At 38.8% G+C, this 22,868-nt stretch overlaps 1 protein-coding gene across 1 annotated transcript; it reads right to left on the bottom strand.

Annotated features, from left to right (window-relative positions):
* Positions 1–21: 21 nt before the first annotated feature.
* On the bottom strand, positions 22–18,651 carry grip2a (glutamate receptor interacting protein 2a). The gene is made up of 24 exons (XM_079466849.1): positions 17,977–18,651; positions 16,382–16,456; positions 14,475–14,610; positions 12,978–13,123; positions 11,870–11,956; positions 11,329–11,404; positions 10,833–10,978; positions 9,844–9,991; positions 9,067–9,227; positions 7,808–7,933; positions 7,361–7,525; positions 6,341–6,527; positions 5,788–5,933; positions 5,627–5,707; positions 4,814–4,877; positions 4,413–4,558; positions 4,150–4,294; positions 3,930–4,069; positions 3,632–3,820; positions 3,179–3,329; positions 2,263–2,380; positions 1,842–2,009; positions 1,619–1,765; positions 22–1,023 (listed from the first exon to the last, which is right to left on the bottom strand). The coding sequence occupies exons 1-24, from the start codon at positions 18,017–18,019 to the stop codon at positions 835–837; spliced, it is 3,180 nt and encodes a 1,059-aa protein (XP_079322975.1). The 5' UTR covers positions 18,020–18,651; the 3' UTR covers positions 22–834.
* Positions 18,652–22,868: the final 4,217 nt, after the last annotated feature.

Here is a 22,868-nt window from a genome sequence, read left to right as displayed (position 1 = left end):
AGATCACATCGTCTACCTTCTGTAAAATGTATACGGTAACGTATGCTCTGTTTAACCCTTTATTTTTCTTTAAAAAGGAAATTATAATTTCTAATTTAAAATCAATAAATACACATCAGTGACACTGTACATTAACATCCTTCACTACCTACAGTGCAGACAAAAGGGCTTAATACACAGAATAGAGGATTGCGGGAAAACTATTTGCTTTTAAAAGTTGCACTTAAAACCAATTCCTTGCAAGGACTTTACATTACATCAAATCTGAATTCATTCTTGGCGCTTATCAGGATGTAAAGCCATAAAACTGTGAAATGTCTGATGATAGACCATCACAAACCACTTCACATGAACCTGAAATATTCTCATCAAAATATGTGAAGTGTGTGTGTTCGTGCGTATCCAGCTTCTCTCTCTGACCTGTCAAGCTTTTGTTTCTTAAGAAGAATGTAGATCTTTTTAACAGTCGACGCGCGACTCTGCTCCATCTCTTTGTGAGAACCTGCAGATCTTGATCATCATCGAAGCGTTTATATCTAAAAGTGGCTTTCATAAAAGATGAAAAGCCTGTGTGATAAGTCACGTGACAATTTGTGAACAAAAACAATATGTGTGCATGAATCTCAAAATAAACTCGGAAGACGTGAAAGCGAAACGAATAGCAGATGAAATCATCAACTTTAGTGATGAAAATAGTATTGGACCCTTAATTGTGCAAAAACGTAGACGTGAATCAAAACAACAATGCTACTGTTTGTGTGGGACTGACCCTGTGAACGTGAGAGAGAGAACCATTCTGTGAAAAACGATGAAAATTGTGCTCATGTTTGGAAATCAGAGGTCAACTCTTTTGGGGTTTTGTGCAGGAAGTGCATCAGAAGGGTCCAGACAGTCTTTAGGTGTCCAAACGTGTGCCTGAGTGAGAGGATTCCTGCTGATGACCAGCTGCAGCGGCTCTCCGGCTTCTGTGATCAACGGCACGGCGAGACAACAGTCAAAGTCACGTGTTCGTGCGTGATTCACCTGGACAAAAATTTGACAAAAAAAACTTCGTAAAGAGCTCAATATTATTATTTAAACTCAATGTAAAATCTGTAGTTTCCAGTGTATGAAATATAGCGACATCTAGTGGTGATGTTGAGAATTGCAACCAACGGCTGATCACTCCAACCCCCTCCCTCCCTTTCTAAGCACTATGGAGGCTGACACAGGGCTAAGATGTCGTCACGTTTTCACTTCCTTGCCAAAGGAGATCACGTATTTACAAAACACTTTTTGTAGTCGGTTTAGGGCTACTGTACAAACAACATGGTGAATGTCATGTAAGGGGACCCGCGGTCCCATTCTAAGATCATTAAAACATATCGCTTCATTATGTGAGGTCTTTATACACCTCTGAACACAAAGTTATGTGTATTATATTACATTTCGGGTTATTAGATTCTCCAAAAAAAACTTCAGAAAATATGTTATTGAGAAAGTACATTGTTTGTACCTTGTCTTTATGAATATCTTGCTACGATTCAAAACGACGAACTTTCACGTTAGCTTTAATATTACTTTTACCAAGATCTTGGTTGTACTATTCCTTCAGATAGAATTCGGTGGGGGTTATCACCTGTAGTATACGGTCATATGGGTGTAACCCAGCTTGGTCGGCAGGCCCATCAGGACGGATCATGTTCACGTAAACTCCCTTTTCCAGAAGACCGTCGGACACGCTGAAGCCAAAATCCCTGCTGTCAGGATCTTTCCGTAAACAGATCTGAGATGAGAGAATGATAAAGCTCACAGTATCTGATATTATTATAAACCTGGAGCGTCTGAAAAGTGGACGTTACCTTATGAAGCTCCAATGGAAGAGAAGGACTGGTGTCCCTGACGTCTTCTGATCGAACTGTGCTCTCTGAGGTCCTTTCTGGAATCGGTGCAAAAGCTTTGGTCATGATTTCATTTTGTTTTTCAACATCTTCTCCCAAGCTCAATGTGCTGCCTGACATCATAGTGGCCTGCAAACCATACATATCCCGAAAGTTAACATTCTGTCATTTATTCATCCTAACATGGTTCAATATCTGTAAAAGACTGGAGAAGATATTTTGAGAAATGTCCGTACAATAGAACTCAATGGGATTCAGTGCTGTCTAGATCAAAACTTTATTTAAAATATCATCTTTTGTGTGCTGCAGAAAATGTCATACAGGCTCATAATAAATTAATGTTTCTTTTTTTATTTTGGGGTGTACATTATGATGATATTACCTCAAGCTCTCTGAGGATTTCGGACTGGCCACAGGTCTCCAAGTCCTGAAGAGCTTGCGACCAGTAGTTCTCCTGAGCATCTGTATTGTTGTTGTAACAGCGTGCCGGACTGACAGATCTGTGTCAACGCAAAGCAACCTGGGTAATGTCAGGCAGGCTGGGTGTAGTATTGTAGTATATCGTTCTCTCTCTCTTTACACAACTGTAGCAGGGCAGGATTGAAATATATCCTTATCAACCACAAGAAAACGGCAGAGAAACACAGAGGCCGTGAAATAGTTCAGTCTCAGTGAAAGGAGAAAAACATAAGCAGTAGAATAGAAGAAGCAGAGAATGACAGGTGACAGCGAGCGGCCCACAGATGATTAGTAAGGCAGACGAGACACAGAAAACCTGAGAAGAAGAAAAAAGAAAGAAGTGGAACATACAGACAGACAGTGGAAGCAAATAGTCATGAGGTTTATGTGCAAGACGTGACGTTTAATAAAAACATCCAAATGTCCAAACATTTTCCCTTTAAAAGAGTCAATAAAATAAAGTCCATCAATATAAATGTATATGAAATGATGTCATAAATTAAAAGGCACAACAAACCCTTTTTACATAAAATTCAGTTTATACAGTTTTTCAACATCACAGTGACGTTAGAATGAGAATGTGTTAGTCATGAAGATGTCAATGTGAAACCACAGCAAATTATTTATCTAATAAAATCATTTTTATTTTGGCATGAAATGTGATGTGCAGGTTTGGCAAGCCTAAAAAACAGCACGTTTCATTTCCAAAAAGAGAAAGAACAACAGCCACATGGTGTGTGTGACCAAAACTATAAACATGCCAGAATAATCTAATACACACAACTTTATTTCTATAACAAATAAAACAAATGCAGAGTATGACTCGACTGAACTCTCACCCAGAGTATGTCCAATCCTCTTCACCTAACCTCCCATCATACACTGCGTTTCGATGGACGTGACTTCTTGAGGTCAGCGGGCTTCTGTGATTGGTCTGTCTCCAATCATTGGGGTGAAGGGTGAAATCATTTGCTCTATGGATATAGACACCTAAAAAAGAGACTTTGAATTAAGCTGCGTTATAACAAAAAGGTTGATTTAAAGGGACAGTACACAAAAAAATGTCGTATAATATCAGACCATTTCATCCCGTTTATGGCTGTCTTTCAATTTTCTATGAGATACTTCTCTTCTAACCAAACGTCTTTCAATTACCCCAATAACACAACGCTCGCGGGACATATTCGAGTTCGAATGTTCAGAAACCCTCCAACTCATTCGTGTCCAAAAGAGATTATTGACCTTCAGTTTAACTTTAGTCAGCATACATTTAACTCATCTAATCCGCGTACCTTGACTCCCGTAGCCAGGATCCAGAGCAGAACTATCCCAAGAGTCCATTGCCGAATCCAAACTGGGCGGTGTGGTCAGGCGAAGTTCCGAGTATTTGCCCCGCCTGAGAGAATCTGATTGGTCGTCCTCCGTGTCACTCACGCATGAAGCCGATCGGGACGGGCTGCCTCTGTCCGATTCTGACATCGCTGATGCAAGAGTAAAACACACATATAGGTCACGAGAGGTAATGAATTATTCCTGAAGATGCTCCTACGATTGGATCAAATGTCCTTGTTGTGTGTGCTTGACACTTACGAACAGAGCATTTCTTGATTTTGAGTGTCACAGTGTCTCCAGCGGTCTGCAGTAGATGAATGGCCTCGCTCAGAGGTTTTCCCTTCAGACTCATCTTATTGATGGCCAACACACGATCGCCGATGTGGAGCGCACCAGTCCTGCACACACAAAGCCAATCTCATTGCAGTTCTCAGATTGTCCACTAGGTATCACGCGAGTTGGATGCATGTGTGAGCACCTGTGTGCAAGGCCGTTTCGGGTCAAGCTGGAGATCAAAATGGGATTGAAGGGTTCCTCTGTGCCCGAAATGGTGATTCCTAGTGGACCTCCGTGTCTCTTGAGCTCTACGGTGAAGATGACGGAACCAGACGACTCCAATTCATCTACAACACACAGATCTGCATTTACATTGCGATTGCAAACATGAATGCAGATGTCGAAATGTGATGACCAGCGAGTTATAAAATGATGATGTTTTAGCACGTACACTCACACACTCACCCAGGTTATCTTCATCTTTCTGAATGCGCAGTTTGACCATCCCCTCCGCCTGCTGGAGGATCATCATGGCCTCGTCCATCCCACAGTTATCCAGTCGCACATTATCAATAGCCAATAAACGGTCACCTGGCTCCAACGTTCCTATTCTGCAAACATAGATTTGTTTCACTATATTAGTAAAAGTTTTATTCACGTCACATACGGAAACCAGTAAATTAATTTGTTTCTAAATTGTATAATTATAAAATGCGCATTAAGAAAGACATTTCTTTTTAAATATGGCCACTATGTATAACCACTAAAACAGGAACAAAATAAATGTTTAACAGTTTCTCTCTTTAAAACAAGTTGACAAAATCTTTTTTAAATCCATTGGTGATCGTGTTGTAGTGCACGTGTACCTGTGTGCAATACTGCCTTTCTGTATCTCAGAGATGATCAGAGGTTTTCCGGCCTTCTTGCTGGCTTTAAGACAACAGTGATATAAAATGTATAATTTTGTATATAACATTTTGTTTATGTGTAATTTGTAGTAACTGGTTGTATTTTGAGAGATTTCGGAGAGGCAATGTCATTTCTAAAGCAATTTTACACAGACAAAGAAACGTACACATTGATGTAAACAAAAGGCGAGAAATGACTATGGCCTCCAGAGGATCTTACGTTTGATGGAGCTCTCAATGTTTTATGTTTCAACTAAAAAATAAACAAACTAGACTGTAATTGCTGAAATACAGGATGGAAATGTAATATAAATGTAGAATAAGTAAAATTTGCTGTGAAATGTTTGAATTCGTATTGAGAAATTAAATAATATTGACTTTTGATAATAGACTGTCACTTGAGAAATCTGTGCTCACTTTGAGACATTATTGAAACAAAACTTAAATAACGTTTGACATTTTAAGCATTTGGCAGACGCTTTTATCCAAAGCGACTTACATTGCATTATCCTATACATTTATACACAGGTATCTGCAATCCCCTGGGATCCAACCCACAACCTTGCGTTGTTAACACAATGCTCTTAACACTGAGCTACAAAAAAGCTAAACAACATTTCTGACTCTTTTTTCCTATCTGAGACTTGAAAAAATCAACTTTTCATTCAATCTGAGAAATATTTGAGATGTTATAAAGGCCTCTTCTGGGATTTTTCTTTCTTAATTGGCTTTACAATAAGTCAACAGTGCCCCCTGTTGGCCATCACTCACCACTGATGGTAATACCCAGTTCCACTCCTCGTCTCTTGGGCATCTTCACCTGAAATGTGCCACTGCTGGGGATAACTGACTCTGTGTGAATCACAGAACAACATCAAGAACCACACGTCACAAATCCATTGACTCACATTTAAATCAATGTCATGTTGTACCTGCAACTTCAAACTCCACCTCCAGCGTGACCTTATTGGTCAACGCAGCATCTCGGAGAAGCTGATTGGCTTCTTCAAGTGTTCCGTCCTCAGTTGGAATCCCATTAATTGAAAGAAGTCTGTCTCCGACTTGTAACACTCCACACCTGAAGAACAAATGACACACGTCAACGTTGCATGTTGACGTATTCACACGATGTCTATTGTAAATAGGCCTATAATGAAAAAGTGATGAAAAGAATTGTGCAAATAAAACTCTCAGATCGCAACTCATTCTGGGAGTACGTTCTCTGTGAAGGACACATGTGATGCCGCCTTACAATTCAGCTTAACCCTAAAATGCTCTTGTCTATCCTAAAGTTTTGGATTTGATAGGTTGCAGATTTGTGACTTGCATCAATAGTATGAAGTCACAAAGCTTCTAGCAAACTGTCACAGGTGATCTAGTTACACAGTCAGATCAAAGTCTGGTGTGTGTGTAGATGTCTGTCCACAGCCTTTGAACATACAGGACAATCGTGTCAGCACACATCACGTCTCAAGGGATTCGTACCTCTCAGCAGGTGTGTCGGACTCTATAAATCGGATACAGGCGGGCGCTGACAGCGGTTCTGTTGCGAACACACCTCCCTGTAACTGAATCCCAAAGCCGATAAGAGGATCTCCTCTTAGAACCACCTCACTGGTCTCGATGTGCACGACCTGACCACCGGCGCCCACTGTGCTCGATGCCAGAGATACTGATACAGATAGAGAGGAGATGCATGTGCTTTGGATTACGGCCTTTATAAAATGTCAGCAACAACAACAAAAGTTCAGTTAATCATTTGTTCATAATGATAATCGTATCATGTATTTAAATAATATTATACATAAATTATGTATAATATTATATATAGAAGTAATAAATCATTCTCATAATATCAGTTTAATGTAGTTTGTTTATAAAGGTGTGGAACAACTTGAGGCTGAATAAATTAGATTTTTTTAAGTCAACTACATTGTTTGTCAAACAATACTAACTTGTCACAGTAATTATATTAAAATCTATGTCTATCAACTAAATGTATCTATACTTAATCTATCAAACTCAATATATTTAATAACTAATCAATCAATTTTGCAATGTTGCAAAACCACTATATATATATAATTTTGCATGATTTCATATTATATGTTGCCATAATTATATATTTGCATTATTCTATACATTATATATTGGCATAATTAAAACCATTATATATTTGCATTATTAGAAACATTATTTATTGCCATAATTATATAAATCATTTATTTGGATATTCTTATATCATAGAATGTTATAATTATATACATTTGCAATATTATATGCCTTGCATATTAAAATGATTACATATTTACAATATTATACATCATATATTGTCATTATTATATACATGTAACATTTACATTATATGGGTAATATATTGTATACTACATGTATATGGTAATATATAGTATACAATAATCTCAAGTGCAATAATTTGTTATTTTATTACAGATTTAAACAGAGTCACTAAACTTGATCAAAGAGAAATGCAGTGTTTTGACTCACAGGAGCTCTTGTGATCTCGTCTCCTGTGTCTCCTCGTCGTGACCGTACAGCGAGGGCTGGGGGGATAGGAGGGCAGGGTGTTGCTGGGGAACGTGTTGGGGTACTGGGTCCCGCAGCTATAACTGTGAAAGCCGGATGTATTTGCCGAGCTTCCAGACGTCACAGCTGGAGAAGAGAGAAAACTTTAAGACTACAGACAGACAGCAAACAAACTTGGATTTGCTCAGACCTTGCCTAGATTTTCAGTCTGGAACCGTTGCAGAAAGTCTGCGTTTTTCATCGCTTAGTGTATGATGCCCTGTAAGTCGTGTGGTGTATTCCAGCCTTTACAATGCTTAATATGATTGAAACAATCCTAACTAACTAATATTGTACCTTACATAGTGTTTTTTGTAAATAGAATGTTAAACAATATGCATTATGCAAATACACACAGGAGTGACTCACATCGGCAGTGTGACGGTGTCGGGGTGGTGTGACTCCAGGATGAAGGGGTTTTCTGGAAGGGTGGAGGAGCACTGATGTAGTTCTCGCTCGAATCCCACGGACGGTGACTGCTCTTCTGCACACGTACTGCAGATGACACACATGCACAAACATGATAAATGCATTATTTCTGCTAAACACAAGCTTATGTTCCAGCACTCACAAAACGTCTGATGTTCATTTTCATTGAGACATTGTTGTTTGTGCTTCATTCACTTCTTTATACACAACACATGCTTGTTTCCTACATTTTCTCTTTCTTACATTTTCTGGCCAGCTGTAATAATGCTGACAGCAGTGGAGGAAGCATTTTAAGACTCTCTTTTCATAAACAAACACAAAGGATGAGAGACATTGTTTGGTGAGCTGGCACGAACACATCCTTCTATCCCACAGCTCTGCTGCTAATCATGCTTAATTGAGCACATGCTCCGGTCACGCTCGTTAGAACATGCCACGCCCATCATAACATGCAAAACCAATTAAGCCACACCCAACAAAATATGCAACCAAGCCCACTAGAAGGCAAGCCTGCAGCCAAAGAAGCGCAAGGCAGGAACGGAGACCAGATGCTTGTTTTTGGAATAGATGTCAATGGGTTTTGTTAGACGTAACGGGTTCTCCAATTGGAAGCATAACAGACCCTCCCATCTTCCTTTAATACGAGTATCTCTGATGCAACGCGTTTCACATGCTTACTAAAGTGTACAACGTGTAGTACACGGTAAGCTTTCTAAACATCTTGCTTTCTGCAATGTCCCAGAGATGCAAGCGGCTGTACAAATAATTTTACAGCCCAGCTTGTGTTGATATTGCATTGCTGGAAAATCCAACGATAAAGTTAGAATGCAGTTTTCTGATGACATAGCGAAGGCTCTGATCTGACCGTGTGCCCGTGTGGACTTGAGTCTGTAGGGTAGGGGAAATCTTGCTCTTAGCTACTGCATATTAAAATGACTCATGATACATGTTGTAAAGTAGCTCAAAGCAGATTACTAACAACGACTATAAACTCACTGTGGCACACATAAAGGTCAGTCAGAGAGAGAGAGAGAGAGAGCAGTATAAAGCACCAGCTGTGAATAAGAAGATGTGAACGCAATGATTGTTTGTTCGTCGTCTTGTGATGATTGTAATACTACACATTTTGACGAATGTATTAGGTCATCATTCCACGTGCACATGGGTATTATCTGCACATGCGGCTGCTGAAGACAGACCTGTATCGTGTACAGATATGGTGTGTTGAGAGGGCAGGATCTCTAGTTTGGCGAGTTCAGAGGAGTTTGACAGGAGCTGTTGTGCCTCCATCAGTGAACAGTGCTCTGTACTCATGCCATCTATAGCTAAAAGAATATCCCCGACATGCAAAGCACCACACCTGAGAGAGAGAGAGAGAGAGAGAGAGAGAGAGAGAGAGAGAGAGAGAGAGAGAGAGAGAGAGAGAGAGAGAGAGAGAGCGCATGTGATAACAAGTGAGAAAGTCATTTATAAGGAGCAAAGTGAGAAACAGGAGGCGAGTCAACGAAAGGTGTTAGGAGAAAGATTTAAAGTGGAAAAGAGATGGTTCAGTAAGATATAGTGAGATTTCAAGTCTGAAACCACTACTATTTCTTTATATCAACTTAAATAAGGTTTATATGAATTTCAATATGGCTTGAAGAGATCTTGAACAAAACCTGACGATGATGATATTATCATATTATCCGGCATGATTATTTGTTACTTCAAAAGCATAAAATATTTCAGTATCAACTAGGAACGGCTGCAATTGACAAATATGAATCGCTTGGCCAAACATCAATTGATTGTTGAACGTGAAGTATCATAACACTTATTTCTTTCGAACCCATGACATTAGTGCCATGCTCTGAGTCACAGGAAAACCACCTCTTACAGGTACGTCTATAACAACTGTTATGTGTATATAGAAAATGTGTATATTTATTTATATATATATTCTCATGGTGATCAGGCGTGCACGTGTGTGTCCTCACCTGTCTGCAATACTAGCAGGTTTGAGCTTCTGGATTGTAATGACTTGTTTGTTCCTGTAGAGGGAGGAAGTGAGACTGAGTCCCAGTACTGAGCCTGTGGCACGAGAGATCTCCACCTGCAGCGGTCCAGAAGACTTCTGCACTGAATCTGACAACAGGTAAAAGAAAAATGAGGACAAGCAGAGAAAAATGAAAACAATGGCATGAGAAAACAGTTTAAAGAATGTATTACTTTTTACTCGAATTACTTTTTTCCTTTTTCCAAAGTTCAAAGATCTCTATTTATACTCAGAAGTTGCTCTTTCATAGACTTTAGTTTTTAATTTGAGTGTAAACTCTCAGGTGTTTCTCCTAAAATTCATTTTTAAAATCTTTCTTCTAGAAGAATTCAAAAAACATAATGAGAAACGTTTAGAATAGATTTGATCTTTTGAGCTTGCCTCCTAGCAAACCTGTGTACATGAGATCTCTTTTTATACAGTATACACACGCGATAAATGATTTAAGGATTTTCTTTTTTGAGAAGACGACACTAAAAACAGTATTAATTTTATGTTGACAGAGAAAGAGAACAGAAATGAATGTTGACAACATATCTTTGAAAGGATCATTTTATCAGGAATATTTACATGAATATTTAGACACGTTTATATTTGAACAGAAACAACAAAAACATTTTGATAAACAGACCTACAAAATGATTGTGGACAACATATCTTATACATTGGGGAGAATAAGTGAATCGGGCATGTTTGACTTTTGATCTTTTGACCTTGTTATGTTGGCAAATCGGAGCACAGACATGAGAATTCTACTGGAGACGGAAGCAGGATTATTCAAGCATTTCCAAAAAACAAAAACGCTTTCCTACGGGACTCAAGCGGGAAACAGTACGTTTCTAGTCTAATTAAAGCCTCGTGAGAGTCTGTGTGCATACGAGCGTGCTGAAGTGTGTCTGCATGCACGTGCGCGTATGCGTGTTTGCTCACCCATGACGGCGATGTCATATTCGATGAGGAAGAAAGCCTCGTGGCCGCTCTGCATGATCAGGGTCAGAGCGTCAGCATGTTTCTGCCTGTTCAGAGCCACACCGTTCACACTCAACACGCGGTCGCCGGCGCGCAGGGTTCCCTCCCTGATGAAGAGACAGATGGAGAGGCCGTAAGATGAACTGAGACACTGTAAAACACTGTAAATAAAACTGGTATCAACATAGTCTCAGATGTATCTCCAAAAATGACTTAGGAGAAATAAAATAGGAACAAACGAGACAGTTGAATGAGACAAACGCCACATGCTTTCACACCAAAATAAAGCAATGTCTAAATTAACACCTACCCACAAAGACATCAGCACAGATACACACACAGGCAAAAAGAAACTGTGACAGTCTAAAATAAGCATTTTTGCTTCCATCCCCATAACACGACTCTACGACCTAAGAATCTCGGATACACACCGAAGTGAAGTGAGTCATGATCTCACCTGTCTGCCGGTCCTCCGGGCCTGACGTAGGTCACCACTAGAGGTCGAGCCTTATGCCAGTCCTCATGGAAGCCCCCTGAAAACATGTAAAACACACACCTGACATGCCAAGCTGATCGCTTGGGACGTAACACACACACACAAAAACGCACACTACCTTCTGGTCCCGAGCAAACACACATTCATGCTTTGGATAACATTCTGAAAGGTTTAAGACATATTCAAGACAAGGTGAATGCTATTCACAGTATTTACATTGTGTGGCTGTGAAATGAAAGATGCTGTCAACTGGTCTTAAAGGGATAGTTCACTCAAAAGAGAAAACTCCCATTACCCTCTTGTCATTTCAAACCAGCATTTTTGAGTAAGCTATCACTTTAACTAGCCTTTAACTGAACAGTAGTATAAGTTAAAGTCCCCATGAAATCAAAGTTAAAATGTTTTTTTAATATGAATATTTTAGTATAAAGGGTACTGTACCTATAAACAGTTTTAGGGTCATAAGGTAATTGTGAAAACAGACACATTGATGGTTCAGTACCTCTCAGGACGAAACCAAAGCTGTTTCCCTCTTTCTCTACACACACTTCAATAGTCTTGGAGATCACACTGCATGGATTACTGGGAGCTTAAACACACAAACAAACGTCTGTGTTACTGCCACAGGAGACTGAAAAAGACAAATACTCCAAACACGCATGCTTGTTACTTTAATGCTGAACAGTATTTACAATACAATCTCTTTTCTCTTTGACAGTAGTGTGAAGTTATAGCTGCACTCGGTTAAATTATTCCTCTATTATTACACTTAAACAGCTTCGAACAAATGTCAAATTAATCAATCCCTCCTCATTTTTCAAAAACATTCACTCAGTAACTTTTAATCTAAAGTAACTTTTTAATAAAAACTTCAGTAATGTGTCAAAGGAGAACTGGCCTCCTGGCTGAGTCTGGTTTCTCCCGAAGAGACTGCTGATATTAGATTAGTTTAGGGCGGGTTAGAAAGGTCTAACTCTTTCTATAATACCGTGTACTGTCTTGTATTCTACCTCTTTCTGTGTCTTTCTTTTTCCTGTAAAGCTGCTTTGAAAAATGTACAGACTTTTACTGTAAAATGTCAAAATGTAACGTTATTAAAAGCACTAAAGAAAATTGTGCTAAGCGGTATGACCAAAAATGTATATGACGGTATTTTCCAGATTAATACCAGTTTCCCCCACACACACACGCTTTGCATATAATAATTCAGATTCACGTTCATCCACACTTTGAAGTGTGTGTCACTTTGTCTATCGTTGTAAGGCTCCATGAGGACGGTAAAAGCCTGATCCAGAAACATTAATCATTTATTAATAATTATTGATTATTAAATTATGATATTTGAAAATGTAAAAATGTAGAAAGGTTTAGGGGTAAAGTGGGAGTAAAGGGATAGAATATACAGTTTGTATAGTATAAAAGTAATTATGTCTTATGTCCTCACAATGTATGGAAACCTAACAAGTGATTGAGTGTGTGTGTGTGTGTGTGTGTGTGTGTGTGTGTGCGTGCGTGCGTGCGTGCGTGCGTGCGTGCGTGCGTGCGTGCGTGCGTGCGTGCGTGCGTGCGTGCGTGCGTGCGTGCGTGCGTGCGTGCGTGCGTGTCCGTACCTAACGGAGGAAGCTCATACTCAGCCTCCAGCACCACACGCTCACCGATGTTCTTCAGCATGCTGATGATCTCATCGTGTCTCAGCTTGGACAGGTTAATCCCGTTGACTGATTTAATGTAGTCACCAACATTGAGCTGGTCACTCCTTCCACACACACACACACATAGAAAAGACGTTTATAAACTAAACAAAGTGTTTTGCCACAATGTAATATATAAATATTGTGTGTTCATTTATAACTACAAACAATAGAAGCAAGCAGTTGGAAATCTAGATAATATCTGCAACAGAAAGGTGTGGAAGCTTTACTTGGTGAAGCAGGTAACTGGTTTGTGTGTGTGTGGGTATGTGTATGTGTTTGTGTGTGTGATATAAGCAGAGCTGACTCCTCGTGTAGTGTTGTAGGATCTAATTTAAGCTGCTGCTGTCAGCCAGCAGTTGGATGTTTGCCTGTGAGCATCATGTTAACTCAGAAGCAACACAATGGCAACACACAGGTAATTTACATGAGCACATAACTAAAGGAAAATCTAAATATTTAAACACATGGTTTAATAGCATTTACACCTCTTGACTTGGACTCAGGTTTTACGATACATGATACTATACTTCACAAAACAGAGTCATGTCTTGTTTTATTCAGTCTGGGGTTAATATGACATTCCCAACCCTGTGAAGGACAGGACATGATGTCATCCATCTGGGATGAACTGCATTGTTACTAATGGTTCTGATATGAAGGGTAGGAAGGAATTGAAGAAAACAAAGTTTGATTCTGTCCACTTATCAATGTCTGCATTTCTTCTCGCACTAACATGAATCTTTCCTGCAGATGCCTACGGGTCAACTTGACCATTCAACTGTAATATTCTTCATCTGTGTGTGTATGTGCGTGTGACAGAGAGAGAGAGAGAGAGAGAGAGAGAGAGCAGTCACGTGAGGACTGCATCATCTTGCCACACTCTAAGATGCTGATGTGATGAAGCATCCTGCATCCTGAGGTGACACACACACACACACACACAGTAGCAATGATCCTAAGGTTAAAGAGCTGTGTGTCCAAACAACCTTACACGCAAAACATCCTCCAAAACCCACAGACACGACACACTCAAAATCAGGTATCATAACACACTTCTGGTATTGAACAGACCAACACATTGTTTTAATATCCAAATATTTTAAGCATTCTTTCATCACGCCAGCCTTATTAGCATAGATGACTCGTGAAGTCAAAAATAAAATCTCGTAACTATCTAAAGCAATGAGATAGAAAAGATCCCAGTAATCTCACATGATTGTACTTCAGAAAGTCTCAAACTGTGCTCAGATTGCACAAGTTGCCATTCATTTAATGTCTATAATTTCATTATAAATATAGTTTTTATCATATCTTTAAATTGAGCTATGAAAGAGTAACCTCGGAGCAATACAAATGCTTGAGGAAGTTAAGTCACTGTGTCAGCAGATGTGTGTGTGTATGTATTTTTCTCACCGGGCTGCGAGACCTCCGGGTCTCAGGTTCGACACTTTCGGCTTGCCGTCCTTGTCACACCCTCCGGAAATGGTGAGGCCGAGACTACTGCCCTCTTTTTTAATGAGTTCAACAGTCGTCACACCTCTCTGTTCATCTGTGTACACACACAACACAAGCATCAGACCAATGCAGCAGGTAACTCAACCCCGGCCTCCGGGAGGGCTTGTGAAACCGTGCGTCGTGACATGAAATTCCTATAGACAGATGGTAGTAGGACAACAATGGCAGACTGTGTTGTTTGGGAGGATACATTAGCAATTATATATATATTTTATATTATTACTATAATATAAAGTATTTCTATTTTTAGAACCTATTTGATATATTCTGTATGCCAATTCCATCTGTTGAATTCCAACAAAAACACATCACGAGGGGCACAAAGAAAAACAACAGTAATGTATAGACTGAGAATGCCAAGGAGCACACAAGCAAGGATAATCATTTTCAAACTGTTTCCATAATACATTTGAAAACATTAGTAGTGTGTTTTAAAAAAAATTATATAAACTTGGATATTTTCTTGCTTTCTATTCTGTTATGGGAATCTGGGACAAATGTTTTCTCCATATATGAAAGTATTAATGTATATTTTTGTTCATTCAAGCTTCATACACACACAAAAAAAGAAATTAAAGGATTTTGAATGGTGGAGCATTGCTTTAGCAACACGAAGGTCATAGGTTTCATTCCCATTAAGGAAGTCTGCGCATTCAGATATCTTACCTGTAGGATCGAAAAAAATATAGAAAATACTATTTGATTGTAATTTCACCTTAAATAAATGGAAAATAAATAGATTTTCTGTATTTTATTAATACCCATGAATATAATAAAAGTACAGCTTGAATGCAAACACATTTAGGACACCCTTAAAATAGCACACACAGAGAATAAATATTAAATGATGTTTTAATGTCTTATTCTCTTTTAGATAAAAGTGTCTGCTAAAGGAATAAATGTGAATGAATTCATCACATCATGATGACAGCATTAAAACGAGAATGATACCGTAGCCTTACTGATATACATCACATGGTGTTTTCTCATCGCTTTCATTTAAATCCAGCCAAAGAAACTGACATATAGTTCTTCACAAGACCGATGGGTAAAATAAAAAGAGAAAGAGTGATTGAGGGGATATACAGTAGCAGCAGCAGTCTTAGGAAATCAAATATCAGCATTATTACAGATGAACGGTCTCTTCACCTTAAGCGACAAGACTCAGCTGAGGCACGAGGAACTCTTTTTTAAACCCTAAGATTTATTTTTGAGGTTTTGCGTGATAGAGAGGACAGGAAGACCGGGAGACTGCATTTATTATATATTATTCGACAGAATGATCCTGCTTGTTCTCTAAACATCATGCACATTCTGTGTTTTTCATTTTTCTCCTGTAAAACTGCATTGGAATAATGCACATTGTGAAAAGCGTTATATAAATGAATTGAATTGAAGCGAAGTGGGAGAGAGAGAAGGGGGTGGGTTGGGGAAGGGCTACGAGACGGGAATTGAACCCGGGTCGCCCGATGCACCCAGTGTCGGAGCAGATAGCCTCGTGGGCAGTGAAACTCTTAAAGAGACAGTACACCAGAAAATGAAAATCATCTATCATGGAAAAATATCAGGAATATTTAACATATGTTTATATAGTGAAAGTGAATGGGGACTCGAAGCTCCAAAATTCAAAAATGGACCAAATATAACACAAACCTAGTCCAAATGACTTGTGCATTACAGTAAATTCAAAGTAAACGACGACGGAATTTCCGTGTGAAGTATTCCTTTAAGAACAACAGAAGGAACGTCTGAAATAGGACATGCAGAACATTGACAGCAGGAGATTCTCTCAGTTGATAACCTACCGGCAAGACTGCACCTCTTGGTGAGGCCGTCACTCGCAGCCGAGTCTTTATTTCCCTTTGTGTATGGGCCATCATCTGAAACAGAGAGGAAATTATTATATCAATTCACTTTTTGTAAAGCGCACACCAAGCCACCGTACAGGTTACAGATGACTGCGGAACACCGATCATCTTTCATGACATTTAGACATTAGATTGCAAATGCTTGTTTCAGGTTCAGCTCACCTGGAGCAACACAATGATGACAGCTCGAGACTTAATGCTTCATTGACTTTCCAGCACACGTCTGAAAAACCACGTCTGAATCGTAAATTTATTCTTACTACGCAAAGTTCAGGGTTGTGCTGATTTAAATCGGCCATTAAACGCTTTATTAATCCATTTTGTTTGGTGCATAGTTTCAGACTAAGACCTAATTGTTCACTTTGTCTTTTAGATTTTCTAGCAACTGAATTAATACGGTACCTGCCAGCCAATAAATACATGAAGGTCATCAAACCTCACTTGTTTTAACAAGTCATAAAATCTCTGTTGGTCAGCGATGGTTTAGCTGCTCTTCAGGCCAAAAGGCCAAACAAAGGAATAAACCGCCGGACTGTTTGATTTAGAGGCTCAAAACATCAAAACGCTACTTTAAAAAGTGCTCGAGACCCACACCTTCCAGATTCAAGGTTCTATACGGGCAAGAAAGAAACAGACAAAGCCATATGTCTCTGAAACCCATCGTAGAGTAAGAGTGTCGGCACGGGTCATGATAACTCATTTCCAAGTCTATTAAAACTCTAAAAGTAATTTGGAGCAGCAGTCCTGCTTGTGTTGACACCAATCCTGATGTAGGTTAAACGGATGATGTTCTAACAATGCAAATGGAAGCTCAGGGTCTATTTTCAGAGACGGGCTTTTATTTATAGAGGACACGGAGGCCCCAGTTGTCATACATTTCTGAGAGCTGAACACTGACCGTATGCACCAGCGACATTTAGGGAATCTTTAGGGGGAAACGACCACATTTCTAATGATTTGATAATAAGGATTTGGAGCATGGGAAGCAATTTAACATATTTGTTGTAAAGAGCAACCACGTACTTTATGTGATAGTTCACCCGGAAAAGAAAGATTCTTTCTTGCTCACCCTTGTCATTTCAAATTCTGTTTGACTTTCTTTCTTCCGCAGAAGACAAAAGGAGAAATTTTGAAGAATATTGTCGAAGCGATGCCAGTACCGGCGCTGTTCGTTTACCAACTTTCTTCTAAATATCTTCTTTTGTGTCTGTCATTTATTTCACAGGTTTGAAATGACAAGAGGGTGAATAAATGATGACAGCATTTTCATTTTCGGACGAACGATGTGTGCAAGACAAAAACATCCAAAAGTATACACCGACTTGTTTTCTGAACGTGTACCTTGATGTAAATGGTAAGTAAATAAAAGTAATATGTGAAAAGTAATCATGTACCATGTCAAAGTCCAATGTTTACATTCATAAGACCAATTGCTTATCTGGGTGTAGTCAGAATAAAACCAATTGGCTCAAAAGCAGTTGCATCTCCATATGGATATATTTATATATCAATGAATAAACAACGTGACTCACCACTGTTGTTGCGACCCTCTTTCCTCAAGCCACAAAGCATCATGGGAATGTCACGATTCCATTCTGCCACACGCCAATTTGTGAACCGACTAAAACGGACTAAACCATGTGACTACCTTTGCTAAAACGCCAAAGTGGAAATTAACATATGAACCTAGGAGTCTGTAACTTGAGGTAGCATCTCTCGGAGCTTCCCTTAAAGGAAAAGTGTGCAAAATATTTTCTTCACGTGGAATGAAATGGCGAACAAGAAATCAAACATGTGCATCCGTTCAGCTTGGCAGAATAAAGAACTTGGACACTTTGAGCAAATGCTATTTAATCCATAAAGACGGACCCCCGACACGGAATTCCAGCATTTCCAAGTTCCCACGAATCTCCTGATTCCCTACAACAGCATCACATGTGCCTGAATACAACTGTGTGTGTGTTCCACAGGATTTTTCCAATGGATATTCCAGTGTCACTCCAATTTCCTGTTACCAATCGACGTAACGTAGGACTCTTCTTTCAGACGCCAAGTGACAATCCACACATGCAACTAGTCTCCTTTGAACAGATCAGAGCATCAGTCCTGCGTTTGCAGCATAAGAAGAAGCAGATGGTAGTTTATCCAGCTATGACAGCACTGCAGTGTGGGAATGTAGTCGAACGCTTCAGTGCTTTACAGAGATCCGCCCCAGACAGCAAAGCCACACACGAGACTCACATTTCTCTTCTCCTCCCTCCTTCCTAACACTCACTGTACTATCTCACTGTTCAGATGTGCTCTTCCGTCTCTATTAATCCTTCACACGCGCTGTCTCTGTGCTTACGAGTGTATTTTTACCAACCGACTTGTGAACACAAAATATAACCCACCAGAACAAACCCTTTCACTACTGTATCGACCCCACGAGCCTCACGCAAAATCACTTACTCCTCCCTGTGTCTCGCTCACACACACACTCACTTGCATGACCAATCTATATTTTATGATCATCGATTTATTTTGGTAAGCAGTAACGTAATAAGCAGGATAACGTTAAGTCAGCCACCGTAAAACAAAACCCCTCATGTCGATTTATTTTAAGATAGTAATCCGCTGACTGTACATTATCCCTTACAAAGCATTTCAAAATATTTACAGTGAGGTTTAAAATCTGAATGATCCTGTTAGCTTGTTTGAGGCTTTGGGTTTATTATGCACAACATGGAAGTAATAAACTTTACTAGATATGGAAGTGAGCGACAAAGACAGACTGAGAGCCTGTCGATGAACAACTGCTCTCAAGTTTCATTTTAAGGGTTGGGGGGGATATTTCACTTGACAGCTGCATTGTATGTGTAGGAGAAGACCAACACCTGTTTTCTTTCCTTTAACACACTGCAAACAAATGTCTTTACATCAGACATCGTGCAACGTATCTATGCTTCTGCAATTTCGACTAATGTAAAGCTGAAGGAGTCAAACTTTGATAGCCGACTGTGATTTTACAGACATGATCATAGACTAACTAACACCACGGGTTCATGCAATTACTTTAAATTCATTACATTCCCACTCTGCTGTCCTAATCGAGATGTTATTGCCTGACACTTTGTTTTTAGAAAATGCCACACGGCTCTTAAAAATTAGGAGACAACTCCATTATTTATAAGCGTTTGGGTCAAATGATCATTTTGTTTCATTCTATATTTACTGCAGACAACGTTTCCCTCAAATGTCCTAATATAGTTTTTATTCACAGTTATTTGTAGAGAATTCAAACTGGACAAACTGTAAGTGCAAGTAATTCTGACACTATACTGCCTCCGTGTGGCTGAAAGTTAGTTTTGCGGGTCAGCTGAGACATGATAACTAATCTTCATTTCAATTTTAAAGCTTGAATGCATACTGTACAGTAAAACAAAATACAAACGTATGCACCACTTTGTAAGACATAAACACTGGTCCAGAAGTACATTGGTTTTATTGTTATTTATTCTTCGTTTTAAAATCTTACTCGTATAATTAAATCTTAAAGATATTTGTTTAACATATTGATTTGGTTATAAATGTTCTGCTGATCGTATTTTGGTCAAACGTTTGTGTATTGTTAAAAAAACTGAAATAGGAAGTTCTTCTGGACCAGCGTTGCTTACGTTTTCCAAAGTGGTCTATAGAAAATATTGCCCGGACTCATAATCATTGGCCGTCTCTGAAGAATACACCTATAAAGTTCAGTCTTTACACCTGCACACCTACAAGCAGCACGTAAAGGTCTCACACCTTATGCACACATCCTTTATTCTCTTACCTTTAACTCTTCCTCTGATAACTCCCATCCGACACCGCAGTGAGAACGAAAACATTCTCCTGTTGCCTTTCACCCCTCCGGCCAGTCCCTTCTTCAAGCACCCCCACGCAGGGACCCCGTCTGGCAGCAGTTTGGGATTTAATGTACAACTTACATGCCACATGCTCCTTCTTTCCGTTTCCTCCGGTCCGTATAACAGGGATTCTCAATATTGCTTTGTTTTGTCCAATATGACCAGTCTCTGCTGTCTCGTCCTATGATACCTCTTCTCCTCCTCCTCCTCCTCCGCTCTCTCTCTCCTCATTCTGGCAAAGCTGTCTGTTAATTCTCTGTTGGAAATAGCACTGCTTGATCAGATCAGAATTATTAGAGAAGACGGTTTATTTTATTTCACACAGATCCACAACTCGAAAGCCTTTAACTAAATAATACACTGAATTTACAGGGCTGTGAGCTGGTATCAGGGGTGTGTTTGTTTTACCTTCAGCTACGTTGCAAAGATGAGAGTGTCATAATGTGGAAAAAACTGACAACTGCTATACTGTCAGGACATGAATGGAAAATATCATTGGCTCACTATAAAAACAACAGTCATCAGAATGTAATGATTGGAGCACTAACATACGCATCTGTGTGTGAGTCCCATAGATTGGACAGATGGAGTGATTCTGCCTGCCACAGAGATACAGGCTGCCTGAACCACAGGAGAGTATTTTCAGACACAACACACAACACAGTTTTCTGGAACCATGTTTGTTTATTTTCAATGCAATTAATACATGACATTATCAGTTTTTATTAAAACATTTATTTTGATGTGCCACCTTATCATTTGCATACACACTAAGGTCATTCCAGTGAATGTAATGCATAATGTTGCTACTACTAAAAATTATCTCGGAATGTGTGCAGGAAATAAAAACGTAGATGCATCATCATTTATTTAAACTAAATCAATCTAAAACAGAGATTATACTCATTGGCACATCTGCAACTACTTAAAAACGGAGACATTTTAATTTGATCATCGATGATAGTGTTTTATCTCCATCTTCTTGTGCTCGTAACTTTGGTGTGATTTTTGATGCTCAGCTAACATTAAGAGCATTACAAAATCTGCATTCCATCATTTAAGAAACATTGCAGAAATTAGGCCCTGCCTTACTTTACATGATGCTGAAAGACTGATTCATGCATTTGTTACTTCTAGCATTGATTATTGTAATGCACTTTTGGTCGGTTTACATGCTTAATCTATAGAACGTCTGCAGTACATTCATAATTCAGCAGCACGTGTGCTTACATACACTTCACCACGTCAGCACACGTCAGTGTGCTTTATAGTTTGCATTGGCTACCTGTCTACTCACGCATTGCTTTTAAAACTGTCTCACATTAACATACAAAGCTATGCATGAACTAGCACCTTCTTATATTTGTGACTTAGTCAGCCTGTAAGTTTCAGGAAGTTGTTAAAAACACATCTTTTTAAAATGGCTTATACAGACTGTTATGATTAGTATTTTACTGTGTTGTACTCTTTACTTTGTATTACTCTTGTACTTGTGTATTTTACTTGTTTTATTTTCTGCTTTGGGTTTTAGAAAAGCGCATTATTAATAAAATGTATTATTATTATTATTATTAATACTGACTTGAACTATGAAACAAAAGCCAAGTCCTTATCGAGTCTAAACTTACCTTTCTCTTCAAAATATTTCAGAATAATGAGGATAACATTTTATTTTTATTCACTATAATAAAACAAACAAACGGCGAATTCTTCAGCGCGTGTTTTTAGCAAACGAGGCTTTGTTGAACATGACGTTTCGAAACGTTTTTGTTTTGTTTTGTGCGGTGTTTTTGTAATTAACTCCAATGTAATTGATATAAATGTGTTGTTAAAGCTATTGTCAATTTAGTATGTGACAGCATTTTGTATACGCCTTAGACAACAGTTTATTGTAAACATGTTGTTTTTGTATTGTTCTACGAGCATTAATTAAAATAAAATGACGACATTTCCCCACTAGGGGCTGTTGATCTGAAACTAAATTCATAGAACAGTGATTTAACTGTAAATCAAGAAATAACTAAATAACCATGTTTTTTTACAATTGATATATCAGATATATGTTATATACACAGATATATGATATATATTGGATAATTTGGCATTTGACATACATTATATATAAGATGAGTGCAGTTAAAAGTCAAAGTTCAATTGTATCCTATGGAACAATTTTTAGAACAGCCATGTGATGTGTGTGATGGCAAATCATAACTATGAACACCTTGAAATACTGCACTCATACTGCCTTCTTTCCACAAGGTCAGAGGATTCTCTAGTTGTCTTTAAGAATCAGCTAAAAACACAAAGCATCCGTCAACATCTGATACATAAGTACAGACTTCTTTCGTACTTTCCTACCCCCCCCCCCAAAATTCTTAGCTTCGCATACTGTGGTGGGCATCTGGTGTTCATGAGATATGTATGTGTTTCAAAATGAATGATTTCTTAAAGTTCTGGGCAGCTCATGCCCAATAATTAAATATCATCATTGTTAAGCACTCAAATCCTGCAATAAAAAAATTAAAAATAAACACTGA

The sequence above is a fragment of the Barbatula barbatula genome (genome assembly GCF_947034865.1).
Source record: "Barbatula barbatula genome assembly, chromosome: 11".
Taxonomy (NCBI): Eukaryota; Metazoa; Chordata; class Actinopteri; order Cypriniformes; family Nemacheilidae; genus Barbatula; species Barbatula barbatula.
This window is presented reverse-complemented; position numbering and strand designations above follow the sequence as displayed.